Source organism: Marmota flaviventris, chromosome 18, assembly GCF_047511675.1.
Source record: "Marmota flaviventris isolate mMarFla1 chromosome 18, mMarFla1.hap1, whole genome shotgun sequence".
In the NCBI taxonomy this organism is placed as follows: domain Eukaryota; kingdom Metazoa; phylum Chordata; class Mammalia; order Rodentia; family Sciuridae; genus Marmota; species Marmota flaviventris.
Window position 1 is genome coordinate 12,088,915 of NC_092515.1, and position 27,694 is coordinate 12,116,608.

The 27,694-nt window shown below is 57.9% G+C and overlaps 1 protein-coding gene across 8 annotated transcripts; it reads left to right on the forward strand.

Moving 5' to 3' along the window:
- Positions 1 to 492: 492 nt before the first annotated feature.
- Positions 493 to 27,126, forward strand: Cic (capicua transcriptional repressor). Of its 8 annotated transcripts, none has more exons than XM_071604791.1 (21): positions 493 to 551; positions 3,725 to 6,505; positions 18,265 to 18,414; positions 18,501 to 18,735; positions 18,821 to 18,950; positions 19,043 to 19,225; positions 19,308 to 19,473; positions 20,345 to 20,547; positions 20,635 to 20,860; positions 21,287 to 21,390; positions 21,615 to 22,848; positions 22,938 to 23,125; positions 23,454 to 23,575; positions 23,668 to 23,834; positions 23,934 to 24,227; positions 24,328 to 24,650; positions 24,932 to 25,188; positions 25,287 to 25,441; positions 25,520 to 25,651; positions 25,915 to 26,046; positions 26,132 to 27,126. In XM_071604791.1, the coding sequence occupies exons 2-21, from the start codon at positions 3,736 to 3,738 to the stop codon at positions 26,497 to 26,499; spliced, it is 7,539 nt and encodes a 2,512-aa protein (XP_071460892.1). In that variant the 5' UTR covers positions 493 to 551; positions 3,725 to 3,735; the 3' UTR covers positions 26,500 to 27,126. The 8 variants fall into 8 exon arrangements, with proteins under 8 accessions (XP_071460892.1, XP_071460895.1, XP_071460891.1 ...); XM_071604790.1 differs by lacking the exon at positions 493 to 551 and adding an exon at positions 1,234 to 1,338; XM_071604793.1 differs by lacking the exon at positions 493 to 551 and adding an exon at positions 1,234 to 1,338 and having other exon boundaries at positions 25,290 to 25,441.
- The last annotated feature ends 568 nt before the right edge of the window (positions 27,127 to 27,694 follow it).

Below are 27,694 nucleotides of genomic sequence, written 5' to 3' on the forward strand. Positions count from 1 at the left end.
TCTCCAGGTGAGAACACTACAGTGTACTTCCCAGAATGCAGTGTGAAGTACCATGAAGCTTCGGGGGGTTGTCAGAAAACCGAGCCGACCTAAATGTCAAAATCTTTGAGGTGATGACTTGTCCGCAGGGCCCCTAAGCCCCAGGCCGTGAGCGTTGCCTACACAGTAGCGCGCGCCACCCGACAAGCGCGCGTTCTCTCTCCTCGCGGTGGCAACAGGGCTTTCCGCGGGGCCGCGCCAGACTTTTCGAGATCGTTGATTGGTTGTAGTCTTGACCACCCGACAGCCAATCGAGCAGGGGAAAGGTGACATCACTGTCTCTCCTCCCATCCCCCCCCACCCCAAACTTCCCTACTCCGGCTACCGGCAGCAACAACCACGTGGGGGAGGGGCAAGAGAGTAGAACCGGTGAGGTCATTGCACCGCCCAGGCCCCTGCTGATTGGCTGCGGGGCTCGTGGCTGGCGGTTGGCTGCTCCTCGCACCTCCCCCTCGTGCCGCTACCGCCGCCACTGAGAGGAGCTACTGGCGACGCCAGAGCCGAGAATCCAGGTGAGTCGGGGCCCTGGGTCTAAGATGTTCTTGGTGTCCAGAGAGACGCACAAGGAACAGCCCTTTCCGACTTTTTCTCCTCGCCCGGGTTCTTTGGTGCTCTGGGCACTCTGTCACATGGGAGTTGTAGTCTGCCTTGTACTGTCGACTACCGGCTGGAGACGTGAGAAGACTACTATTCCCAGCAGGAATTGCGACTAGCCGGTCAACAAACGCTCGGGCCACGCCTTCTAAGCCTACTCATTGGAGAGTCTGTTCCTTAGCCCCTCCTTCGTTCATTTAATTGGCTACTGTCCCTCACAGAGGTTGGGTTCCGGCCTAGAGTGCATGGTGATTGGGTACTGTATTAGTCATTGGGCACTAAACTGACCTGCAATTGGTCAAGGCTAGTGTCCATCACTTGTTGTAGGGCCGGGCTCTAGGCAGATCAGGCGGTCGTAGGCTCAGGTTGGTGTCGGTCCCGGAGGGAGGCCGGTCTTGGATTTTGGCCCTTCCTCCTAGCGCTGCCGCAAGGGTACGATTGGTCGTTGCGAGCGTCGCTCGTCGCTGGGAGGCGGAGCCGACTAGGCTGCGAATATCTATTGGACTAGGCTGGCGCCAGTCAGCGGGGTTGTGACCGCTGATTGGCTGGTCACTCCAGCTGTTGCAGGTCCATTCACCATTTTGTGTGTTGGAGTAAAAAAAAAAGGGAGAATCGAGAGGGAGAGCTGGAGGGGGGGCGGGGAGGGACCGGACCGGACCAAGCCGGGGCCACGGCCCCCCGCCCCGAAACCTCGCCGAGTTCAAGGTGAGGGGCGGGGCCGGGGCTGACAGGGGCAGCGGTGGTGTGGGGGACTGGGGGTCGAGGGGGGACAGGTGGCAGGACACGGAAAAGGGGGTACAGGGGGAAAGAGGTGGGAGGAATGGTGGGAAGGGGACACGGAGTGGAAGAAGTGGTGGAGAGAGGAGTGATAGAAGAGGGTTGATGGGGGGGGAGGGGTGGTAGGCAGAGAACCGGTAACAGGAATGGAGGGGTGACAGGACTGGATCAGGGTGACAGGGGGAGGGAGGGGTCAGAGTTGGAGGGGGTGACTAGGAGAGGTGATGGAGAGAGAAGGTGTCAGGTCCAGAGATGGCTGACAGGAGGGTGACTGGGAGGAATAGGTGACAGAGATAAATGGAGGTGCCAGGGAGAGGGTAACAGAGGAGGGGCCTTAGGGCCTGTGAGGAGAGAGGTAGAGGTGGTGACAGGATAGAAAGAGAGTGGCAGAGAAGCTGGTGCCAGGAAGGTTGATGGGAACAGAGGGAATGAGACTCCACAGAGCCAGGGCCTAGGCTGGCCTGGGCTTCAGGAGTTGCTGCTCAGATCCTGAGGGAGGGGAGGACCCTGAGTGGGAGTTTTCCAGAGAGGGGTGGATGGGAAGAAAGCAGGCCCTCAGGGAAAAAAGGGGCTTAGCTTTTGGGGTGAAGAGGGTGGGCCGGGCAGCAGGGTCTAGGGGTGCCTGGCTGTGGTTGTAGGCCCAGGGTGGGGTATCTAAAGGTTTGTGTTTAGACAGGACTGGGGCCAGATCTTAGTCCCCAGAAATGTTGCCTAGCCCATCAAAGGGGAGAAGGTGGTGATGGCTGTTGAACTGCTGGGCATTTGGGTGCCATTCCCTGGCCTTCTATGCTTTGCCTATGAGAACCACAGGATTGGCCCATAGAAGGGACAGGCCTGGGACTACAGGGTCTGTAGGAGGAACAGGGCCCAAGTGGGAGAGCATGAGGCCAGGGATCCCTGGGGAGCCTGAAGACTGTCAGGGGTGCCTCTGACTGTGTTTATCTTCTGCTCCTGGGCCCTCCCAATCATCCTGGAAGCCCTCTTTTACCCTCTCACATTCTCAAAGTGACTTGAGAGTAAAGTTTTTTCCCTTTCTCAGGGCAGCTTGAAAGGGGGCGGGCAGTAATGACTGTTCAGGAAGTGGGTGAGGTTGGTTTGTTGGGCTTGTCCTGCTTTTTTTGACCTTATCCTATTTATCCCCACCTGGATTTGGAGGGCATATTTGGCGACCCCCGGGTGGGGGAGCAGCCTACTGGGCCATACTGTCAGAGCCAGCCCAGTCAGGGTTGAGATGCATGCAGGCCAGAAGGAGGGGGCTGGGCTTGTGGGTATCACAGTTGTGCTGTGGGGGAGGGGCAGGTTCCTGTCCAGTGGGTCAGAGAAACCCTGGGGTACAGCTCTGTGTCCCACTGTGTGATGACTGATGACATGAGTGTGTGCCTGTGTTTGTTTGCGTACATGTGCTTATGCATGGCATTGTGGCAGCACTGGCTGTGAGCTCTTGCCCCAGATATGCCCCTGGCTGCTCCCTGCCAGGATCTGGGGAGATGGCTGTATCTGGCAAGCTTGAGGTGCAGATCAGAGTGGGCAGCCATCCTTTGAGACTCTCTTTACCCACTCCTTTCCACAGTGCCTGGCCATGCCCAGCTGCCCAGAGGGATGAAGGGAAGGTAGAGGGAGAGAGGCTCACATCACAGCCCAGTCATCTCCTTTTCTCTGGCCTGGTGCTTATATATGTGTGTGCATTTGAGTGTGTGTACTCTCTGGATGGTGACAGTGAGACTAAGCATGCCCTCTGGATCATGTGACAGGCAGCACACTGAAATGGTTAGGAGTGCAGATTCTGGAGGCAGACTGCTTGGGTTCAGACCCTAGCTTTGCCATTTCCTAGCTGGATGATCTTGGTCAAGTTGCCTAATCTCTCTGTGCCGTTTGTTTCCTCAAATATAAAATGGGGCTGATAGTAGCACCCACCTCTTAGGGTTGTTGGAGGATGAAATGAGTTAGCAAAGGCAAGCTTAGCACAGGGCTCAGACAAAGCGGTGCTCCATAGGTGTGAACTGTCAGTGCTCCTCACATCCCCTTGGGGCTGTTGGAGCATGTGCATGCACATTCTGTGTCTTCTGCAGAGAGAGCAGGTATATGTGAGTATTCCCCAAGGAGCCAGAGTGTATATGCTCAGGGAATGCAAGTGCCAGTCTGTATCTGGGTGCCAGCTAGGGCCCACATGAGTTGAGAACAGCCAGGGAGAAGGCCCTGGGGATCATGGACTTGAGGCAGTGGACTCAGCAAGTAAGAAATATTGGGGGACACTGGGTCTGGGGGGTTTCCTAAGTTTCTCCCAGTGATCCCCATCTGCTCTCCCATGTTGTAGGTGGACAAAAGATGAAGCCAATGAAGAAAGCATGCACTGGCCTTTCAGGTCCTGGCAATGGCAACAAGTCCCCACCAGCCACCAGGGCCAAGGCTCTGAGGCGGCGAGGGGTTGGGGAGGGTGACAAGCCAGAGGAGGAGGATGAAGAGGCACAGCCACAACAGCAACTGGGGCCAGAAGAGGCTGAAGAAGGCGAGGAGGAAGAGACTGAGCGGGGCCTTGGGGCTGAGGGGCCACCCCCAGAGCTACACCCCAGTGACCCAACCCCAGGTCCAGCTGAGGACCCAAAGGGGGATGGGGAGGCAGGCCGCTGGGAACCCTCACTCAGCCGTAAGACAGCCACATTCAAGTCTCGTGCGCCCAAGAAGAAGTATGTAGAGGAGCATGGGGCTGGCAACAGTGGGGTGGCTGGGGTCCCTGAAGAACAAGAACGGACCCCTGAGGAGGCCAGCACCTTGGGTGTGCCTCCACGGCTACCCACCTCCACCCGTTCTTCCTCCACTGACACAGCCAGTGAGCACTCAGCCGACCTGGAGGATGAGTCTGTTGAGGCTTGTGGTCCAGGTCCCTGGCCCCCTGGAGGCACCAGTGGCGGCTATGACCTGCGGCAACTGCGGTCCCAGCGGGTGCTGGCTAGGCGTGGTGATGGCCTCTTCCTGCCTGCTGTGGTGCGCCAGGTGCGCCGAAGCCAGGACCTAGGTGTGCAGTTCCCTGGTGACAGGGCCCTGACTTTCTATGAGGGGGTGCCAGGTGGTGGTGTGGATGTGGTTTTGGATGCCACACCACCACCGGGTGCACTGGTGGTGGGTACAGCTGTCTGTACCTGTGTGGAGCCTGGCGTGGCTGCCTACCGTGAGGGCGTGGTGGTGGAGGTGGCTACTAAGCCAGCTGCCTACAAGGTCCGCCTCAGCCCTGGCTCAGGCGCCCTGCCACAGCCCCAGCAGCCGCTGCATCGTGAACCTGAGGAGGCTGTGTGGGTGGCTCGCTCTAGCCTACGCCTGTTGCGGCCACCATGGGAACCTGAAGCCCTGCTGAGGAAACCCCCCATAGGCCCTGAGGAAGAGCAGGCCGAGGCTGGGTCTGCCCTTCCACCCTGCCCTGCTGCCATGGACCCCAAACAGCCCGAGGATGCTGAGGTCTCCAAGATCAGCTTCGGTGGCAACCTTGGGGCTCACTGTGAGGAGGGTGAGGAGAAGCACCCACCAGCCCTGGGCACCCCAGCCCTGCTCCCACTGCCCCCACCCCAACTCCTGTCACCTCCCCCCAAATCCCCAGCCTTTGCTGGCCCTGGCCGCCCTGGTGAGCAGCCCTCGCCCTGCCAGGAGGGGAGCCAGGGTGGCAGCCGGAGTAGCAGTGTGGCTTCACTGGAGAAGGGGGCTGCACCAGCAGCCCGAGCCCGCACACCACTGACGGCTGCCCAGCAGAAGTACAAGAAGGGCGATGTCGTCTGCACACCCAATGGAATACGGAAAAAGTTCAATGGCAAACAATGGCGGCGGCTGTGTTCACGAGATGGCTGCATGAAGGAGTCACAGAGGCGGGGCTATTGCTCACGTCACCTGTCCATGCGGACCAAGGAGATGGAGGGCTTGGCTGACGGTGGGCCCGGTGGGGCTGGGCGACCAGCTGGCGTGGCGGCCCGTGAGGGCAGCACTGAGTTTGACTGGGGTGATGAGACATCAAGGGACAGTGAGGCCAGTAGCGTGGCAGCCCGGGGAGACTCACGCCCACGCCTGGTGGCCCCCACTGACCTGTCACGCTTTGAGTTCGATGAGTGTGAGGCCGCTGTGATGCTGGTGTCCTTGGGCAGTTCCCGCTCGGGTACACCCTCCTTCTCACCCGTTTCTACGCAGTCACCCTTCTCGCCTGCCCCGTCACCCTCACCCTCACCACTCTTCGGCTTCCGCCCTGCCAACTTCAGCCCCATCAATGCCTCTCCAGTCATCCAGCGCACCGCTGTTCGCAGTCGTCATCTGAGTGCCAGCACCCCTAAGGCAGGCGTTCTGACACCACCAGACCTGGGTCCCCATCCACCACCGCCTGCCCCTCGAGAGCGCCATTCCTCTGGCATTCTACCCACTTTCCAGACCAACCTAACCTTTACCGTGCCCATCAGCCCCGGGAGACGAAAGACCGAGCTGCTGCCCCACCCAGGGTCATTGGGGGCCCCTGGCACAGGGGGTGGAGGAGCTGCCCCAGACTTCCCCAAGGGCGACAGCTTAGACTCTAGTGTGGACTCCGTGTCCCACACACCTACACCCTCCACACCGGCTGGCTTCCGGGCCGTATCACCTGCTGTGCCCTTCTCTCGCTCCCGCCAGCCTTCGCCATTGCTGCTGTTGCCCCCACCTGCCGGCCTAACCTCGGATCCAGGGCCCTCAGTTCGCAGGGTGCCTGCTGTGCAGCGGGACTCACCTGTCATTGTCCGTAACCCTGATGTGCCGCTGCCCTCCAAATTCCCTGGGGATGTGGGCACTGCTGGTGAGGCACGGGCTGGGGGACCTGGGCGGGGCTGCCGTGAGACCCCAGTGCCCCCTGGGGTGGCCAGTGGGAAGCCTGGCCTGCCCCCACCTCTGCCGGCCCCTGTGCCCATCACCGTGCCTCCAGCTGCGCCAACTGCTGTGGCCCAGCCGATGCCCACCTTTGGCCTGGCTTCTTCGCCCTTCCAGCCTGTGGCCTTCCATCCCTCACCTGCTGCCCTGTTGCCTGTCCTGGTGCCCAGCAGCTATACCAGCCACCCCGCCCCCAAGAAGGAAGTCATCATGGGCCGGCCTGGAACAGGTAAGAGGGCAGGTGGGTGGGCTGGGCAAGGGCTAACTTTGAATAGGCCTCTTCAAGGTTTTGTGGAGAGGCTGGCTTCCCTCTCTGCTCAGATGTTGCTGTATATGCCTCAGGCAGGGGATTGGACTTTCAAGGTTTGATGTGTGTTTCCAGATGCTGCCTATTATGGACCATGCTCTCAAGGGGTCCATCAATCAGCAGTTCTCTATTGAATGTACACTCCATGTCAGGCCCCTGTTGGGGCTGATAATCATGGTGACAGTTCCCATGTCTTGGACTGGGCAGGGGCATCTCTGTGATAAGCACTGCATGTGGGTTATCTCAACAAGTTTTCACACCCATTCCATAATATAGCATTCACATACATGTCCTATTCTAAATACTTGTAAAATGTTAGCTCCTTTTGTTTGTATAACAACTCCAACAGGAGGCTGACATGATTATTCTGGTTTTTTTGTTTTGTTTTGTTTTTTTGAGACATGGTCTCGCTAAGTTGCTCAGGTCCTCATTAAGTTGCTGAGGCTGGCTTTGAACTTGCAGTCCTCTGCCTCAACTCCTGAGCTGCTGGGATTACAGGCATGTGCCAATCAGCCCAGCCTGTTTATTCTTGTTCAGAAGAAACTGAGGCCAAGTTAGTGGCTTGCCCAGGGTCTCATGACTAATGAATCCTGGAGCTACCCTTCAAACCTAGGCAGACCAGCTTATGACCACTGGATTATAATACTGTTTTGCAGATGGAAAAACCAAGGCTTTAACAGGTCCTTTCTAGGCAGTGGCAGGACCAAAGACTGGAGCCCATTAAACATTACAGATGTGGTCAGTACCATGGAGGGAGCCAGGGTGTGCTGCACACCCCTCCAGGTGTGAATCCAGTCTGGCAACACTTGGGTCAGAGTGGGTAAACCAAGAGTTATCTTAATTGATGAGTCCAAACCAGCAACTCTAGGGTTGGAAGAGCCTCCTGAAGGAGGCCTGTGGGAAGGCTCCAAGGTGGAAGGAGGACAGCCTAGGAAGAGAGGGGAGGAAGTCTGTGGCTGCAGGGCTGAGGCTGGGGCTGGAAGAGTGGCACTTCTGAGATGGTGCTGGAGAGCCAGGGGTCCAGACCAGCTTGGGCCTTTAGGAGCAACTCAGAGCAAGGATGACAGAACTGTCACCAGCCCTAGCACCATTTTATTTATCTATTGTTGGCACAAGGCCTCCTCTTTGTCTATCTGTCCCCAGCCCTGTGCTGGATGATGCTGTAGACACATCCCTGCCCTCACATGGCTCACAATCCCTGGAGTCAACAGACCTATAATGGACAGTGACAGTCTAGCACGGTCAGGGATAGGCTGGGGGAAGTCCAGGAGGCCTTGGAAGCCCAGAGAAGAAGCTGATCCAGTCTGAAAATTCAGGAAAGGCTTCTTGGAGCAGGGACCTGAGGCCTGTGAACTAAAACCTGAAGGCTCTACAGGTGTGAGCAGGGCTAGGTAGGCAGGCAGAAGGAAGAGTCTGGGCAAAGATTGAAAGGTGGAAGGACATAATTACAGGACGTTGAAGTCAAGGGCTATGGATGGTGGGTGAGTGTTGGGATGTGCAGCTGTATTAGAGAGCAAGGGTCCAGTTGCAGAGGGCCATTAGAAGACTTATGAACTTTATCCTGAGAGTACTAGGGAGCTGTAGAATGTTTTGAGCAGATTCAACCACAGCTGCACCAAATCCCTGAGACCAGAGGCAGGGTGACCATGGATAAAGGAAGGTATGGATGTGGGTAGGAGTTGCTGTAGCTTCAGCTGGGACAGGGCCAATTCAGGATGGAACCAGGCCCTGCCTTCACACAGCTCCAGCCCAGGCCTGTCTCCAGAGCCAGGGCACAGGGCATGGGCTATGCCTACTCCCCAACTCACATTTTGAGGTAGTTAGCACTGTGTTTCACCCCTCCCTTGACCCTTGCATTTGTTGGTATAGTTGATATGAGCAAAATTCCTCAGAAGTAGGCATGACAAGATTTCTGTCTTTGGGCAGAAGAAGAAACTAAAGTAGAGGGTCTCCAACCACCCCTTCACTACCCACCGCCCACACGCCCACAATCCCTTCACTGGCCCTAGAGCATTGTCTCAGATGACCCTCACTGCTGCAGAGTGGGGAGGGTTGGCACTGCTGCCGGTGATGCTGAGGCCTTCCAAGCAGGTGCTTTTACCATCATTTTCCAAAGTAGAAGTGAGGTCAAAAAGGAAGTCATCCCGTTTGAGGTCTCCAGCCAGGGAGGGGCAGGCCCAGACCTTGAACCAGGTCTGCCAATCACCATATTGCACTAAGAGCTAGTAATGACTTACTGAGCACTGGGGATGCCTGTGCCTCATAAGCTGTTCCAGATCCCTGCTGAGCTTTTCATGATTGAGTCCTTGAAACGCCCCCTGGAGGTCAGTTCCATTGGCCAGAGAAGGAAACTGCAGTCCAGAGAGGTCACCAAGCTAAGAAGCAAGCCAGGATTTGAACTCAAGCTATCTGACCCAAGATCTCAGGCTTTTAAGCACTATCAATAATAACAATAAAAACAATAATAAACCTTTTTTTAATTGAGCATATAGCATAAGCTCAACCCCAGGCTTGGGGACATTTCATCAAATCCACCTGATGCTGTGAAGCAAGGATTACCAGCCCTATGGTCCAGGGATAGAACTGAAGTTCAGAAAAATGAGGCCTTTTGTTGGAGGCTACCTGGTCGTCAGAACTTGTCCAGTTCCTGTCCTGGCAGTTCTGAACAGCGCCTCCCTAACAACACTCATGCTGAGGTATCCAGGCTGTACACCCCCCCCCCCCCAGTCAGCTGGCCCTTTCATTCTTCTCCCAGAGACTTCTCTAAAACCTTGGGAGGTGGGTACCTTGGGACCTCCTCCCTCTCAGGCCCAAATAGAGCAGACTGCCTCCATTGGCACAGTGAGACCGCAGTCCTGGCCCTCTTTACCCATCTGTGCGAGGGTTAGCAGGTGTGAGGGGGTGGCCCAGGGCAGCCTGCCTGCTCCTGCCCCCCGCCAGGCATTTGCTTCCTCTGGGGGATGTGCTGGGGCAGGCTGCCGGCATTCTCTGCATTCTGTGCATGGCATGGCTAGCCAGCTGCCTTTGCCACCTCCCTCTGACTATTCCCGCCTGCTCTCAAGGAGAAGAACCCCACCCAAGCCTTTAGTCCCAGCCTAGGAGGCCAGATGTCTCAGTTCCATTCCTGGCGCAGTCTCCCTCCCAGCTCCAGCTTCCTGCATGGCTTCCCTTTATTGACAAGCACTGCCTCTCCTCTGGACTTCTGTCTCCCTTCAAACCACTGTATGTCTGTCTTGCCCCTGGGTTCCTACATGTCCCTGTTCTCTTATTTCTCTATTTCTGTATCTCTCTTGAACCTCAGGCTGCCTGAGTGAGTCTGGCTTTTTACCTTTGTGGGTTTGTCCCTCTCTAGACTTCAGTCCTTGTTAGAGCTTCCAGCCCAAGCTGTTTTGGTTCTCAGTCTTAGGGTCCTCTTCTCCCTGGGCCTGCATGGCCTGACCCCTTGGCTCTCTCCTAGTCTTTACACATTGTTGCTGCCCCCATCCCAAACTCACACCCCATCCTATACACACATCGCATACACACACACACACACACACATTTTTTTGGTACTAGGGATTGAACCCAAGGATGCTTAGCCAATGCACTACATCCCTAGCCCTTTTTGAGACAAGATCTTGCTAAGTTGCTTTGAACTTGGCAATCCTCCTGCCTCAGCCTTCCAAGTCACTGGGATTATGGGTATGCACCATTGTGCCTGGCTCTCTGATCTTATTTTAAGTCAGTGAGCAACTGCTAAGCACCAGGTCCCCTATTCCTTCTTGGGAAGTGCTGGGAGGTTGTCTGGGCATGGGGGCCCCCCTCTTACTCCTTCACAAATCAACTGCCCACTATTGTCCTCATAATCTCCAGAGAAGTGTTAGGCTCCATCTTGCAGTCATCCGGGCACCTGTTCCCCAGACAGGCAGGAAGGCGGGGGCTGTATGGGCCAAGCTAGGAGATCCGGCTGTGGAGGGTGGCAGGAAAGCAGCTCCTGTGGCCACCCACCTGCTAGAGGGCATGACCCAGATCAACCCCACCTCTGCCTCCCAGGGGATGCTTGTGGTGCCAACTAGAGTCAGGGCAGTACCCATCAACTATAGCTGGGCAGGTAGGGTAAATGAGGCCTGGAGAGGGACTGAGGGTGTTGAGCCTGGGTCTCCTGACTCCCAAATCCAGGCTCTTCCTAGTACTAATTTCCATTTTTTCTTTCTCAAATCAGTTCTTTCCTGCTACCTCTGCCAGGTCTAGGACTGAGTAGTCAGTCTTGGGACAAGTGCCTGGGGAAGGCAGATGTGATGATGGAGGCACAGAAAAGGATGAGCCAAAGGAAGTATTGACTATAGGGAATCCTGAGGATAGAGGCAACTCATTTGCTCATAGGGGCTTGAGAGGGAGGTTCAGGTAGACTTTTCATCGGAAGTGCCATTTGAACTGAAGTATGAAGAATGAGCAGGTTTCAGAGTAGTGAAAGGAAGAACAGAGCAATCCAGGCCAAGGTAGGTTTATAAGCAAAGGCCAGGCGCGGTCAAAGTGCATGAACTCTTTGAGTGGCTAGCTAAGGCTGGAACCGACACAAGAACCCAGGCTTGGTGGAAGGGTGCCATGGACATGGAGGACAGGTCCAGCCAGGTCAGGCTTGAATGCCAGACTGAGAAGCTGGGGCTGTATTCTGGAGCCCCTAAATAGCCAAGACAGGGTTTAGAGCTGGGGAGGGAAGACGTGGGATCTAAGTGTCAAAGATCCCTGGAGACTGCTCTGGAAAAGGAAGGAGACCCTAGTTTGGGAAGAGCTTGGGGGAGAGGACTGGAGGGGGAAGAACAATTCGTGAGGTTGCAGGGGCTTATGAGTCAATGGTGACTTAAAGCTTGCTCCCCCAGTTTAGCAGACCCCAGCACTAGGCCCTTGAAGGGGTCAGGCTGCCTCCTGGTGGCTGCAGGCCGCGGGGCAGCAGGTGCGCGCATGCGCAGCGGGGGAGGGGGGGGGTATGTCCCGGAGCCCCCAGCGCCCGGGCATTAATGGCTCCATTAGTGGCCGGGAGGGAGGCGCATTAGCGGCGGCGACGGCGTCTGGCTCTCATTACCAACGGCGGCAGCGGTTGCACCACAGGCGGCTGGACCCTCGCCCACCGAGTCGCCTCCTCCGCCCGCACTCCGTCCCTTGTTCCTGCCCCCCACCAGGTTGCGAGCAGGCAACCCCCGTCCCCTCATTTAGGCAGAAAAGCTAGGCAAACGGGTTCAAATGTAGGTCGTGCCACCATCTGACTGCGAGATTACCCCCCTTTGAGCCTGCTGATCGCGAAGTAGACAGAAACCGTGCACCTGGAGCTTCGTAGATGCAGACAGGCTCGGTGTGAGGACCGCGCCCTACCCCCTTCTGCACCTAGGGGTGCAGGTTCCCGCGCGCCTCAGGGGGTAGGCCCCAAGCGTGAGGCATTGGTCCTTCCCATTGGCTGACGTTGCACCCGCCGACCGGCGATTGGCCGAAGCCCACTCCCTCCGCCCCTGCGCAGTTAACCCCTACGCGACTGCGTCTTCGCGCTGGGTGCCCCCACCCCCGGGCCCTGCAGACGGCTCGGGTGCCAGCTGGCCCGCGCCCCGCAGCGGCCCGCGTGGGTGTCAGGCCGGTGGGGCGGCCGCCCGCCTTCCCAGCACAAAGCGGCTTTGTGGGGCCTGCCGGGGTCTGGCTGGGGGCCAGGCAGCGAGTGGAAAATCTCGTGAGCGCTGGGAGGGGAGGGGAACACAGGGCGGCGCCCCCTCCTCCGCCCGGGCGTTGGCGCCTCCCTTAGCTCGCGCCGACCAGCCTTCACAGTCCTGGCGCCTGTACACCCCTCTCTGCCCCGCACCTTTCCACCCACAAGGCCCTATCCCGCTTTTCATCCACATCCTGCCCTTCTTAGACCCTGGGGATTTTCCCTTGCTCCTTTCTCTTGCCTTTTTTCGCTCCTGGTTCTCCTGCCTACCCCAGCCCCACTCACACTGACTCACTGTGGCGCTATTTTTAGGCCCCTATCCCTGCCGAGCCTCCCCAGCCCAATCCTGGGCTCGTTCCCCAGGCAACCCTGGCCGTCGCCGACGCCACCCGGGGTGGGTGGGTGTGTATGTGGAGAGCGGGTGAGGGGAGCTGGGGACACCCAGGCGGGGACTGGGCCTAGAGAGCAGGGTGGGGAGCCGCAGGTGGGGGCGGAGTGCCTTGCGGGGTCAATAAATGGGGCCCCGTAAGTTCAGAGCTTGTCTGCTAGTCGCTCTGCCTGTTAGCATCCCTGGCTGGTCGCCCCAGGCGTCTGGGCAGGCTCATGCCTGCACTAACCTTGGTGGCTGTTGGTGTCTCTGTCTGGGCTCCCTGTCCCCAGGCCAGGGTGGGGTGGTACTGTGGGAGCTGTTTAGTTTAGGGGTCAAACCTATGTGGAATTAGGAGTAGTTCACATCACAGTTCTGCCCAGTACCTGCTTTGAGTCACAGATGGCTGTGTACCTCCTCTCAGACTGGGCTGGGGCCCTGGTTTGGGGAACCTTCTCAGTCTTTTCCAGCTAGGGAGGACCCAAGTAGGGTTGAGGATGGCTGGAGAGAGGGAGTTGTCTGGGGATAGGTCCTGCTCCCTCCCCTCCACTCCTAATCCACCCCCACCCAGGGTTCCTCCACCCTGAACAATAGAAGCTAAGTATAGGGCTGGCCCTGCGCCCAGGGCAGGGGGGCCCTTCCCGCCCGGATTCCTGCCCCTCCCTGCCAGGCTGGGCCCCCACTTGGTTGTACCCTGTCCCAAAAGGGGCCTCTTCTCATACTTTTTCCACGGGCACTGTGTATTCTAACAGATGTGCAGTCCTCCCAGATGTGTGGGGCCCTCTTTCCCTGCTGTGCCATGCCTGGCTCTTCTCTTCCAACAGAAGTGGAGGAGCATGGTTCCTCTGAGCTCTGTCCCTGAGCTTCACTGTAGTGGAGAAGGGGTTAACTTACCAATAGGTGACTCACTCACCGGTGGGAAGAGGAGGGGGCAGTGGTGGGGAGATAGCAGGCCACATTGATTTCAGCCTCAATTTCTGCCTCACATTGCAGTCCCTGGGGCAGTGAGGTAATGGAGGGTCTGAGTCTGGGGCTGCATGGGGAGGAGGGGGCAGTCACCTAATAGTCCCTCTGGTAGCTCCTCCAGGCTCAAAGCCAAGTGTCTGGCCTTGCCATCTTTGGAGGTCAGAAGGCTGCAGACCTTTCTTTTGCCTCTTGATCAGGTTACCCAGTTTTTGCCCCATTTCCATGTCTTCAGCTCCTTATGTAGGTGGGGCAGGCTGGGAAAGGGGTTTACCTGCTCTTGTGGAAGTTCTGCCTGTGTAGGAGCCTAGTCTTGGTCCATCTGAGCCTGTGCAACCTTTACCTGCCCAGGTGTGAATTCAGGCCCCTACCTCTCCTGGGTGTGGTCTCAGGATCCCTCTTGGGTGATACAGGGCCGCTGCATCTTTGTCTGGTGGTGGTTTCCAGACCCTTCCCTGTATCTCTGTGTACCTGCTCACATTTCTGTAGTTCACTAGTCTCTCTGTATCATTGACTGATCATATTCCTGGGCCTCTCTTTGGAATTCTCTGCTTGTGTCCATCTTGAGGATTATTTTGAGTAAAGGCCAGAACACTTGAGTTTGAGCACTGGACTAGTATCATCCATTCTGCATGATCATATACACTTTATTCAGCCTGACTCTCATTTTCTCACTAGAAAAACAGGCATAATAAAGCCAATTTCCCCAGGAGGCTGTGAGGATTCAGTGAACAGGAAAATACAAGCTCCCAGAACAACAACCCCAGTGTTAACTTCCTTTCTTCCTCTTGGCCCTTTCCTCCCTTTCCTGGAGGTAGGATGTTGCAGGAGGGATAGCCAATTGTCCCCTGCTTTACACTGCTAGGTAGTGTCACAAGTGGTAGATGAGTCAGGCCTGGTAGCTGAGTGATGATGGTGCAAGGCCACAGGGCTCTGTACAACTGATGGGTCCTGGTACTTAAATATGAATATAGTGTCTGTGAGGGTAAGTTTATAGAGTGTGGTGTGTTGGTGTCGGGGTGTGAGTGCTAGGGAGGCTTTATGAGAATGTGTGTGGTTTTGTGGGAGGAATGTGGGGTGTGTGTAGTGGACAAGCAGTGACTGTGCTGAGGTCTGACTGTTTGACGTGTTGTTTTGCAGGCTGGGGAGTGAGGCCATGGCCTCATATTAGGCAAATGCTGTTACACTGAGTGTGGAACCTGATATGTTAGTTTGTGATTCATGTGGGCTAGTGGAAGTGTGATGAAGATGTGTTGGTGAAGTATTGACAGGGCATGTACAAAATGGGTGATTTAAAGAGTATGGGAGTATGAGAATTGAGTGTGCACGATTGATGGGGAATGAAGGACCTTGAGTGTATGTTAGTACATCAGTATGAGCAGGTGTACGGGGTATGACTTCGCGTGTGACAGTGTGGGTGTAAGACGGAGGGCATATGGTGCCCGTGCTGTGTGTGATAATGGGGTGTGGCATGGAAGTCTGTCTATGAGGAGTGTGTGCGCTTATAAGTTAGGAGGCATCAGGGATGGCTCGCCCACCCTACGCGATTTGTCTGCCCAGCGTGGCCGGACGCGCCCAGGAGAGCCGCGCGTGAGCGTTTCTATTGCGAGCTGGACACATAGCACCGTAGTCAACCCAGGGCCTCCGCAGCAGCGCAGCACCCCGAACCGCCCCCTGGCTCACTGCCTTTGCTGCAGTGCGCCCTCCTGCCACCCTCCTACCGCGGGCCCGCCCCCGGACGGCTCCGGGCCAACCGGAGTCCGCCCCGCCCTGCCTCTATTTGCATATGACTGACGTTCCCCCGGGGCGGCCAATGGGGGCGGGCGCGGCGGGGCCTGACCCGCGCGCGGCAGCGGCAGCCAATGGGATTATTCGCGGGGGGCCGGGCTTGCGCGGAAGGCCGCGGGGGAAGCGGGGAAGGGGCGGGGGGAGGCGCGGCGGGGGGAGGGGAGCGCGTAGTAGTGGCGGGGCGGGGAGGCGGCGGTGGTTCGGCGCGGGGCTTGCTCGGAGCGCACGGACACACACACGCTGGTCCTTCTGCCTGCCTGGGACCGGAGGTCGACCAGGCGCTGAGCCGCGGGCCCGGGGCCTGGAAAGGCGGGGCGGGCGGCGCTAGCAGCCGGGGCGTGCGGGGCCAGAGCCGTTACCCGCCGGAGCTTCGAGGGAGGGAGGGAGCGAGAGAGCGAGCAAGCCAGCAAGCCAGCCAGCGGGGAAGGGAGGGGGCCGCCCCCGCGCACGCGCGCCGCGCCCCGCCCCGCCTGCCCCGCCCGCTGGACTCCGCGAGGGAGGAGGGAGAGGGAGGGGGCGGCGCCGATGGCCCCCGTGCCGCGCGCCCCGTGACGGCCCCCGCGCGCGCCGGGGGGCGGGGCGGGGCCGGCGCGCTCTGACCTCCCCCGCCCCCCGGGCGGCGGGAGGCAGGCGGCGCTGTGCGCAGGCGCGCCCGGCGGAGACCCCCGCGTGGGGCGGCCGGAGGGGGGCGGTGGGGGGGGGCATGCGGCGACGGCCTCCCGTTCCCCCCGGGCCCAAGCGGCGACGGCCGAGGAGCCGGCTGCGGGCGGAGCGGCAACGGTCGCTGAGGAGGTGCGAGCCCCTGCCGGGGCTCCCCCGTGCCGGACCATGTACTCGGCCCACAGGCCCCTGATGCCCGCGTCCGGCGCGGCCTCCCGTGGCCTCGGCATGTTCGGTCAGTAGCACCGGGTCCCTGGACTGCAGGGGTCAAGGTGTCGGGGTGTTAAGTCTGGAATAACGGTGATGGGGCTGTAGTACGAGAACCGTAGAGGCAGAGTAAAGGGGTACCGGGAAAGTTACGGAGCCCGACGGGGCCGAGCGGTTAGTAACGGCAGGTGGGAACGTGATGGAGCGATAGGAGTGAGAGGGGAGTACCTGGGGACAGCTGTTTTTAAGTGATGGGGTGAACAGGTCCGTGGTGAGATGGGAGGCGAGGGTACAGAGTGTCTTTGGAGCCTGAATTAGAATCGGAGCTGCCTGAGACCTGCTGGTGGAAGGTGTGGAATCGGAAGGGGGAGGGTTCTTTGAGTAGTGGGCTCAGGATAAGCGTAGCTCGGGAAGTGAGACACTGTTGCTCAAAACAAGACTGGAGTGTTTGTGTGCACCTTGACAAAAAAGAGATACAGACTGGGACACCTGGAGGGTAGTGTACTAGAGAGGTTGTAGGACCAAAGGACTGCCCGCCATTGTCTGTTGAGCCCCTCTTTTCCCACTTCCTAGGAAAGGAGGAGGCCCTGATGAGATTTTGTGAAGAAAGGAACAGGTCTAGGTCCCTGGGGGCTGCTGTGGGGTTGGAGGGCCCAGCAGGCTTTTGGGGCCCCCAAGGGTAAGGGATAGGGTTGTCATTTAGTCTTGAGTATTCTCCAGTGCTGTCTTCCAGATCCCCATTTCTCTGTTTCTTTGAGAGCTACTTTTTCTTTGTTAGTCCCTCAAAAATCAGGTCTTGAGGCCAATTCCTTACACATAGCTCCCCCGTCTAGGTTTCTGAAGGCATGGGGGGGTCACCTCAGGTCAGGTTGATCTGGATCAAGGGGCTGCCTGGAATGATGGAGACCAGGGCTAGGGCGTTTCCCTCCTTTCCTCTTAGTCTTCCCCTAGCGGGGGCCTCTCTCCTCCAGTGCTCTGCTAGTTCCACTTCTCCCCGGACCTGGGCAGTGAGAGGGGAAAACCCCCTCCTGGCTAGGCTACCCAGAGGTCTAGCAGGGGCGGGTCCAGCTCAGCCCCGCCCTCCTGTGCCAGCTCAGGGAGCTGAAGGTTGGACCCCTGGGGTGGCCTCTTGGTGAGGGTAGTGTCTTCCTGTCTTAGCCTCAAGGAAACACCTGGCACTTTTTGCCTTTTCTGAGCAGAGACTTATAACAGTTCTCTCTTTTGCCCTATTGTCTGTGCCTTTTCTTCTGAGTTTACCACACCCTCGCCTCTTTCTGGGCAAGGAGGCTGGATACTGGGCTGAAGATAAGCTTGGGGGTTTAGGGGAGGGAGGGAGGTTGGGAGGTTTCTTTATGGGCTCTGGAAGTCTCTGGGGAAGGGGGGAGAGCTGCTGGAGCCACCTGAGCCCCGCCCAGGAAGGGCAGGTTGGCCCTCTGGGGTCTTGGGGGAGGAAGTCCAAGAAGATCTTATATACCAGGGGCTGGTCTGTGTGAGACCCCCACAACCCTGGGGGAACAGAGAATTGAAAGGGGAGGGAAGACAGGGCCATCTGCCTCTGGAGAGGGAAAGGGAATTGTGAGCCCAATGTGAGGGGCTGTCAGATGGCAACATGGGGTGCTGGGAATGTGTTGTGACAGGCATGGGGGTCCCCAACCCCATAGAAGTCTTGGGGCATCAGGAGTGTGGAATGGCAGCTGAGTGACCTCATTTGTGGCAGGAGCCAGTCATTCCTCTGGTCTGTTCCCTGGTGGCAGGGCTGGTGGAGGTGTGTGTGGGGGGGAGTGGGTTGTGAGTACTATTCCCTTTTCTGCTTTTGTTTTCTTTTTTATAAATCTAGAGATCTTTCAGGGAGGAGTTTTTCCTGAGTGACATCTCACCGACAAGCCCAAGAGGCTCTAGGGTTTAGGGAAAGGGGTGTAAAGAAGGGACAGAGCCACCTTACCTTGTCCAGGGTTGGGCAGAGCTTCAGTTGGGGGTCAGGGCCAAGTTCTCCTGCTACCCAGCTCACCTGTCTCTTTCCCACAGTGTGGACAAATGTGGAACCTCGCTCTGTGGCTGTGTTCCCCTGGCACTCCTTAGTTCCCTTTCTGGCACCCAGCCAGCCAGACCCCTCGGTGCAGCCGAGTGAAGCCCAGCAACCTGCCAGCCACCCGGTGGCCTCCAATCAGAGCAAAGGTGAGGGGTAGGGTTCTGTGGGAAGGCCTGTGGATGGGGAGAAGTAGGTGGTTCAGTGGCCCTCTGATGTACCTCTGTGTTTTCAGAACCTGCTGAGTCGGCAGCTGTTGCTCATGAGCAATCATCAGGAGGGTCAGGGAATGCTGACCCTGGGCGACCTCCTGGAGCCACATGCCCTGAGAGCCCAGGGCCTGGACCCCCACATACTTTGGGGGTGGTGGAACCTGGTAAAGGTCCCCCTCCTACCACTGAGGAAGAGGCTTCTGGCCCCCCAGGAGAGCCCCGGCTGGATAGTGAGACAGAGAGTGACCATGATGATGCGTGAGTGCATCACAACTTGGGACAAGTTGGTGGGGGGAGAGGGTAGCCAAAGCCATGGTCCTCATTGTCCCTGATGCTCCCCCAGCTTCCTTTCCATCATGTCTCCGGAGATCCAGTTGCCTCTGCCACCTGGAAAACGTCGGACACAGTCCCTCAGTGCCCTGCCCAAGGAACGAGACTCATCTTCTGAGAAGGATGGACGCAGCCCCAATAAGGTGCCTCTTTTCTATCTGTTTTACTCATAATGTGGTCATCCAAGCATGTTTCCCTGGTCCTAACCACCTTGCTCTGGACTGTTTTACTATAGCGGGAGAAGGACCATATACGGCGACCTATGAATGCCTTCATGATCTTCAGTAAGCGGCACCGGGCCCTGGTCCACCAGCGCCACCCCAACCAGGACAACCGGACCGTCAGCAAGATTCTGGGAGAGTGGTGGTACGCCCTGGGGCCCAAAGAGAAGCAGAAGTACCATGACCTGGCCTTCCAGGTAATGCTTCCTCCTCTTGACTGTTCCTGATTTGCTCTGGTGGGGCGGGTAAATGAAGGGTCGCCCTGCCCTCTCCTGCCAGGTGAAGGAGGCCCACTTCAAGGCCCACCCAGATTGGAAGTGGTGCAACAAGGACCGAAAGAAGTCCAGCTCAGAGGCCAAGCCCACGAGCCTGGGGCTGGCAGGAGGGCACAAGGAGACGCGGGAGCGGAGCATGTCGGAGACGGGCACTGCCGCCGCCCCTGGGGGTTAGTCAGCCCCTTGGCTCTCCCACCCCGCCACCTCTCTCCCTGAGAGCTGCCAGCTACCTGCTTGCTTGCTCACTCCCTGCCCCAGCAGCATCTTTCTGCTTTGTTGCTTTTATTTGAGGAGCATTACCCATAAAGGAACTTGCAGTTGCTGTATGTGAAGGAGCCAGGGAGATACAGATGAGATATCCAAATAAATCTCATTATGAACTGCTGTTTATTGATCATTTTCTACATGCCAGACATCATGGGGCATGTGTTGTCTTGTACTCAAAACCACAGCCCTTTCCAGATGAGGAAACAGGCTCAAAAAGACAAAGTCATTTGTTTAAAGTCACCAACTGGTAAGCGGCACAGCCAAAATTTTAAACTTCAGCTTGGTTGGTTCTCAAGACCATAGTTGGAACTGCTGCAGCTCATAATGCCCCTGATGTGCTGCTTCTACTTGACAAAGAGTATCTGGAGTGCCCGGCAGTGTTCTGGGGTGCTTTTTTGGTGTGATCTTTTGGATGTGATCTTCTAACTCTTTGAGGGAGTGATATTACTGCCTCTCTGAGGTGAGAAAACTGATGCTCAGACAGGCCAATTGTTAGCCAGCCATTATTACAAGGATAAGTCTCCAGGCTTGCTTGCTCTTAGAAGGTCTGCCTCCCTGGGAATGGACTTGCTTCTTATAGCCCCGGAGGGCAAGAACCAGCAGGAGGGAGATGCTGGGCTGGTGGGTGATTTATTTTTCCTACCAGGTGGCCCAGGAATTCCAGCCTGCTTCTCCCTAGTATCTAGAATTATCTGTGGGTGGATTAGCTAGTATAGATGCTGGTGAGAGGCTTCTTGCCTCTGTGACAGCCAGAGTTCCCCTTCTGCTTTACAGTGTCCTCTGAGCTCCTGTCCGTTGCAGCCCAGACACTCCTGAGCTCCGACACCAAGGCTCCAGGGAGTGGCTCCTGTGGAACAGAACGGCTGCACACAGTTGGGGGACCTGGCTCGGCCCGACCTCGAGCCTTCTCCCACAGTGGTGTACACAGCCTGGATGGTGGGGAAGTTGACAGCCAGGCACTGCAAGAGTTGACTCAGGTGTGGGGTGCAGCCACCAGGGGTGGACAGGGAGGGCTTCCAAAAGCAATAGACCTGGCTGAACCCTTCTTGCCACTTGTCTTGCAGATGGTGTCTGGCCCCACGTCATACTCTGGCCCAAAGCCTTCCACCCAGTATGGCGCTCCAGGTCCCTTCACAGCCCCTGGTGAAGGAGGTGCCTTAGCAGCCAGTGGGCGGCCTCCACTGTTGCCCACCCGAGCCTCTCGTTCCCAGCGTGCTGCTAGTGAAGACATGACAAGTGATGAGGAACGCATGGTCATCTGTGAGGAGGAAGGGGACGATGATGTCATTGGTGAGCAGCGCAGGGCTGATAATCCTGCTGGTGACCAGAAAGCTGAGGGTTGGAGGGTGAGCAGAATTCAGGCTGATTGGCTCCTTATTTCTTTTTTACATTTGTTTATGACCACATGCCATCCGTGCTGGTCAGGCAGAGTGAACCCAACCCTACCCTCAAGGAAGCTATCATGCCAGGCAGGAGACCTGAGACACAGGCATTGTTGAGCATAGCACTAGATGCTGTTATGCTTTACTCCTCCCCCAACATGCTTTTAGGCTCCTCCAGTTGGGCAGGTATTCATTGTCCTGGGTTTAGGACTAGTGTCTTGGACAATACCACCAGCTTGGGGCAGTTGAGACTAGAGCCCAGGTTCCAGACTATAAACTCCTAGGCAGGCCTGCACCTAGCCCCTTGCCCACACTATTCTCTCTGTTTCCTTAGCTGATGATGGCTTTGGCACAACTGACATTGATCTAAAGTGCAAGGAGCGGGTGACTGACAGCGAGAGTGGAGACAGCTCTGGGGAGGACCCAGAGGGCAACAAGGTGAGGCTTGGTGCTGTTCAGTCACACAGGGGATGAGGGAGGTTAGGATCTGGAAAGGGCAAGCTCCTACCCCCTTGGAGTTGGGTCACAGCCAAGATGAATTGAGGCCTTCAGCTGGCAGGGGTGTATTAGGCTGGCCTGGCCAACAGGCTTGCTGGGCATCTAGGGTTGTCCAGGTGTCTGCATTTCTTTGACTTGAATGTTTCTCTTTTTCTTCAACCCAGGGCTTTGGCCGTAAGGTGTTTTCACCAGTGATCCGTTCCTCCTTTACCCATTGCCGTCCAGCATTGGACCCTGAGCCACCAGGGCCCCCAGATCCACCTGCAGCCTTCAACAAAGGCTATGGTCCCACCCCATCCTCCTCCTCCTCATCACCTGCCGTCTCCTCAGCCTCGGTAGCCACTTCCTTCTCTCTGGGCTCTGGAACCTTCAAGGCCCAGGAGTCTGGTCAGGGCAGTGCAGCAGGACCACTTCGGCCTCCACCTCCTGGGTCTGGCGGCCCAGCTACACCTTCCAAGACCACCCGGTTCCTCCCAACGGATCCTGCCACTTTCCGGCGCAAGAGACCTGAAAGCGTTGGGGGCCTGGAGCCACCAGGTCCCTCAGTCATTGCGGCACCTCCCAGTGGGGGAGGAAACATTCTGCAGACATTGGTCCTGCCCCCAAACAAGGAGGAGCGGGAGGGCAGTGGGGCCCGAGTACCCTCAGCCCCAACCCCATCGCTGGCCTATGGGGCCCCAACAGCCCCCCTGTCCCGCCCTGCTGCCACCATGGTCACCAATGTGGTGCGACCTGTTAGCAGCACTCCTGTGCCCATTGCCTCTAAGCCCTTCCCCACCTCTGGCCGGGCTGAGGCATCTCCAAATGACACGGCAAGTGGCAGAACTGAAGTAGGCACTGGGTCTCGAGTGCCTGGGGGCTCCCCACTGGGTGTTAGCTTAGTGTATTCGGACAAGAAGTCAGCAGCGGCCGCCCCACCAGCCCCGCACTTGGTGGCTGGGCCCCTCTTGGGCACTGTGGGGAAGGCGCCTGCCACTGTTACTAACCTACTTGTGGGTACCCCAGGCTATGGGGCCCCTGCACCCCCTGCTGTTCAGTTCATTGCCCAGGGAACCCCTAGTAGTGGGACCACTGTGGGCTCAGGAGCAGGTGCTGGGAGTGGACCCAATGGGCCAGTACCCCTGGGTATCCTGCAACCAGGTGCCCTGGGCAAGTCTGGGGGAATCACCCAGGTACAGTACATCCTGCCCACGCTGCCCCAGCAGCTTCAAGTGGCACCTGCCCCAGCACCAGCCCCTGGGACCAAGGCAGCGGCTCCCAGCGGCCCTGCACCCACCACCAGCATCCGTTTCACCCTTCCGCCGGGCACCTCCACCAACGGCAAGGTCCTGGCCGCCACTGCACCCACTCCTGGCATTCCCATCCTGCAGTCTGTACCCTCCGCCCCACCCCCTAAAGGTGAGGCCTGGCCTGGGCAGCAGCAGGATTGGGGCTGTAGGCCTGTTTGGCTTTCTTGTAACCTTTCTTTCTTGCCTCTTAACTTCCAGCCCAGTCAGTTTCTCCTGTGCAGGCCCCGCCCCCAGGTGGCTCAGCCCAGCTGCTGCCTGGGAAGGTACTAGTGCCCCTGGCGGCCCCTAGCATGTCAGTGCGGGGTGGCGGGGCTGGCCAGCCGCTGCCCTTGGTGAGTCCACCTTTCTCAGTACCTGTGCAGAATGGTGCCCAGCCACCTAGCAAGGTAAGGGCATGTTCGCTATGGCTCCACGTTTCCCTCCTCTTTCTGCTGCATGTCAGTCCCTATAGACCATTGTTTCTGCTTTCTCCTGATTCTTTCTTCCTGGGGTTCCACCTTGCCATCTTTACTTCCTGTCTGTGTCTAGCTGTTTTTCTCAGTATCTTCACCTATTCTTTTTGTGTGTCCTCCACCTCTTTGTCAGCTTTCCTATCCTGTCTTAATCCCAAATTCTGAGGTTCCCACTTTTGCTTAGCTCCCACCTAGGTGTCATTTCTCTCCTTCCCCCTTTTGGTCCTAGCTCACCTCAGCCTGTGGGTGCTTCTTCCCACAGATTATCCAGCTGACTCCCGTGCCTGTGAGCACACCCAGCGGCCTGGTGCCGCCCTTGAGCCCAGCCACACTCCCCGGACCCACCTCACAGCCTCAGAAAGTCTTGTTGCCCTCCTCTACCAGGTGAGTACAGTTGAGCCCTTCCCCAGAGACCAGGGGAGGGGTGGGATAGGGATGGCTCACCTCACTCTTCCTTTTTCCTCTCCCTATGGCAGAATCACCTATGTGCAGTCGGCAGGTGGGCACACGCTGCCCTTGGGCACCAGCCCTACATCCAGCCAGGCTGGAGCAGTCACCTCATATGGGCCTACAAGTTCTGTAGCTCTAGGTTTCACCTCACTGGGGCCCAGCGGCCCTGCCTTCGTGCAGCCCCTGCTCTCAGGTGAGGGGTGGCCTGGCAGGCAGTGCTGGGGACCCAGGGTGGGGCTGAGACAGCCTGGGCCCTGACTTGGTCCCCCACCTTTCGCTTGCTCTCTCTCAGCAGGCCAAGCCCCATTGCTGGCTCCCGGCCAAGTGGGCGTGTCACCTGTGCCCAGCCCTCAGCTGCCTCCTGCCTGTGCAGCCCCTGGAGGTCCTGTCATAACAGCATTTTATCCTGGCAGCCCTGTACCCACCTCCTCAGCACCCCTGGCCCAGGCATCCCAGGCACCCCCCAGCCTGGTCTACACTGTGGCCACTAGCACCACCCCACCTGCTGCCACCATTCTGCCCAAGGGCCCACCGGCTCCTGCCACTGCCACCCCAGCCCCCAGTAGCCCTTTTCCTAGTGCCACAGGTGGGTGTCAGACCAACTCAGGGCATGGTATATTGGGAAACCCAGGGGATGGGCTCCAAGTTGGGCCTGGCATAGCAAACACATTTCTACCCACCAACAGGCTCCATGACCTACAGCTTAGTGGCCCCCAAGGCCCAGCGGCCCAGCCCAAAGGCCCCCCAGAAAGTGAAGGCAGCCATCGCCAGCATTCCCGTGGGCTCCTTTGAGGCAGGTGCCTCTGGGCGGCCTGGCCCTGCACCCCGGCAGCCCCTGGAGCCTGGCCCAGCCAGAGAACCACCTGCTCCAGAGTCTGAGCTTGAGGGGCAGCCTACACAACCAGCCCCTCCACCACTCCCAGAGACCTGGCCTTCCACAGCCCGGAGCAGCCCCCCCCCACCCCTGCCTGCTGAAGAGCGGACTGGCACCAAGGGCCCTGAGACCATGGTGAGCATCCAGCAGCCCACAGGCGGGTTTCCCCTGGTGCTTTTCACTGCACTCTGCTCATTTTTGCTTTTTTGTCCTGCTCCTCATCTCTTCATGCCTGTTTGTGCTTTGTATTTTTTTATTGTATCCCTTCTCACCTGGGGCCTGTGTCCTGGCCTTCCTGAGGCCATGGGACTGGGTTTTCTCCCAGGTGTTGGGGTGTCTCAGCATTTATCTGTTTCTGGCCATTGCCCCCATGCATCTGATCCCAGTGTTGTTCTCCCTGTCTGTCTGCATCCCAGGCCAGCAAATTCCCCAGCTCGTCTTCAGACTGGCGCGTCCCTGGGCTGGGCCTGGAGAGTCGTGGGGAACCCCCCACTCCTCCCAGCCCGGCCCCAGCTCCAGCCTCAGCCTCTGGTGGCAGCAGCAGTGGCAGCAGTGAGGGCAGCAGTGGGAGGGCGGCCGGGGACACACCAGAGCGCAAGGAGACGGCTAGTACCGGCAAGAAGGTGAAGGTGCGGCCCCCGCCCCTGAAGAAGACCTTTGACTCTGTGGACAAGTGAGCAGGGGCTGGGGTCCTTGGAGGAGTGTGTGGGGTTGGTGGGAAAGAGGGCACCACAGGCCAAGGCAGGGGAAGTGATCCTGCCTGCCTTCCAGCAGGGTCCTGTCAGAGGTGGACTTTGAAGAGCGCTTTGCTGAGCTGCCTGAATTTCGGCCAGAGGAGGTGCTTCCCTCACCCACCTTGCAGTCTCTGGCCACCTCACCCCGAGCCATCCTGGGCTCTTACCGCAAAAAGAGAAAGAACTCGACTGGTAGGCAAGCGCTGGTTCCTAGGTAGGTAGCAGAACAGACCTGGACCAATTTTACTGAGCTTGCTTATGTTTGGACAGACCTGGACTCAGCACCTGAAGACCCCACCTCACCCAAGCGCAAGATGAGGAGACGATCCAGCTGCAGCTCAGAGCCCAACACCCCCAAGAGTGCCAAGTGCGAGGGGGATATCTTCACCTTTGACCGCACAGGTGCAGGCACTGTGGGGACCCTAGGATCTGTAAGAGTGGTGTTGGGGGGGCAGTAGAGGAACAGTGGAGTGGGTATTGCTGAGAGGAAGGACAACAAGAGTAAGTTCTGGAGACCAGGTCCCTAATCACCATGTGACTTTGGGTGGGTCCTACTCTGACTCCCCTGTGAAATAGAATTCAAGGAGCATTGGTGGACACTTGGACAGTGGTCGGGAGACTTGGCTGCTGCTGTGGCCCTAACCATGCTCCTTGTGCCCTCACAGGTACAGAAGCTGAGGATGTACTTGGGGAGCTGGAATATGAGAAGGTGCCATACTCATCACTGCGACGCACCCTGGACCAGCGCCGGGCCCTGGTTATGCAGCTCTTTCAGGACCATGGCTTCTTCCCATCAGGTATGTCTTGAAGTCTTGGGGGTTACTTGGACAGATCCTGTCTGTCTGTATACCTCATCCTGCCCTCTCTGCTTTCTGTCCCCAGCTCAGGCCACAGCAGCTTTCCAGGCCCGCTACGCGGACATCTTCCCATCCAAGGTTTGTCTGCAGTTGAAGATCCGTGAGGTGCGCCAGAAGATTATGCAGGCAGCCACTCCCACAGAGCAGCCTCCTGGAGCTGAAGCCTCCCTCCCTGGACCTTCCCCCACTGGCACCGCTGCTACCCCTGCTCCCACTCCCAGCCCTGCTGGGGGCCCTGACCCCACCTCACCTGGCTCGGACTCTGGCACAGCCCAGGCTGCCCCACCACTGCCTCCACCCCCAGAGCCAGGACCTGGACAGCCTGGTTGGGAGGGGGCCCCCCAGCCCTCTCCCCCACCCTCAGGCCCCTCCACAGCTGCTACAGGCAGGTGAAGGGTTCTCCAGTAGATCCCAGGGCCCACAGTACCCCCTCAGGACACAGAGTGTAGGTGGCAGGAATGGGGGTGCAGTAGGATGGTTACCTCCTTCCCAGTAAAGCCATTTCGTCCTTTCCAGTTTGGGGCGGAATGAGGCCTGCTCCCATTGTATGTACTTCCTCCTCCCCAGCTCCCTCCCTGTGCTGGGGGGGCAGCTGAGGGAAGCCAGGGCAGTCTCCTGCCACTGAGCCCCTGTATATAACCTGGAGCGTGTGACCTTCAGAGCTTTTCACTTGTACTTTATGCAAAATGGCTCATGTGAGGGCTGCAAGCTGGAGGGTAATGTGGGCCTTGGGCCACAGGGAGGTGCCTGTGGAGTAGGGGGGAGTTCATGCACCCCTTTTTTCCCCAGAGGGGCTGGACTCAGGTTAGTTTTGGGGGTTGGGGGCTCCTGCACTTTGCCACAGGCACGGGGAGGGTTCTCTCCCCACCCCCTCTGCCCTCCCAACTTGGGTTGTACTTTCTAAGAAGGTGATTTTCCCCTACGATGCCCCCATCCCCAGAACAAAACATGTTGATCATGTGCAATATTTCTTACTGTGCCGAGAAGCCGCAATGACTGAGATTAAAGCTGTTTAACACATGTGTGTGGCTGCTTGCTTGGAAGGGGAAGGAGTGTTGTGCGTTCCAGGCTGGTTCCCAGATGGTTGTGGAGCAGTGCGCTTTCCTACAAAGTGAAGGAGCAACTCCTAGACCACCCCAACATCAGAGGGACACCATGGACAGAGGTCCCTACCTCTAGATAAGGCAGCCTCTGCAGTCAGGGCCATTGTTTCCTCAGGGAACCTCATTACCCTTCAGAGCCACCCAGTGAGGAAGCTTGGGGAAGGCCTGAGATGAAGGGCTGCAAGAAAAGCAGTTCACACTTACCAGTCCAGGAATCTTACTCAAGAAAAAGGCCCCAAGAGATCCTAGCTCACAAGTAGCACTTGAGGCCAATCTGTCCATCATACAGGGCTGTCCTCAGAGTGACCTCTGCTACCCCCATGTGGCCTGAGCCAGCACTGCAGCCACATATGAGCCTCTTTGGGTTTGATCATTTTGGCCCAAGCCTGTGGACTATACTAAGTACCAACCTGAGACACCCACCCATACCTGCACTGTGTGGAGGGACTTACTCAGGGTAGAAGGGTCAGGGAACCTACACAGGA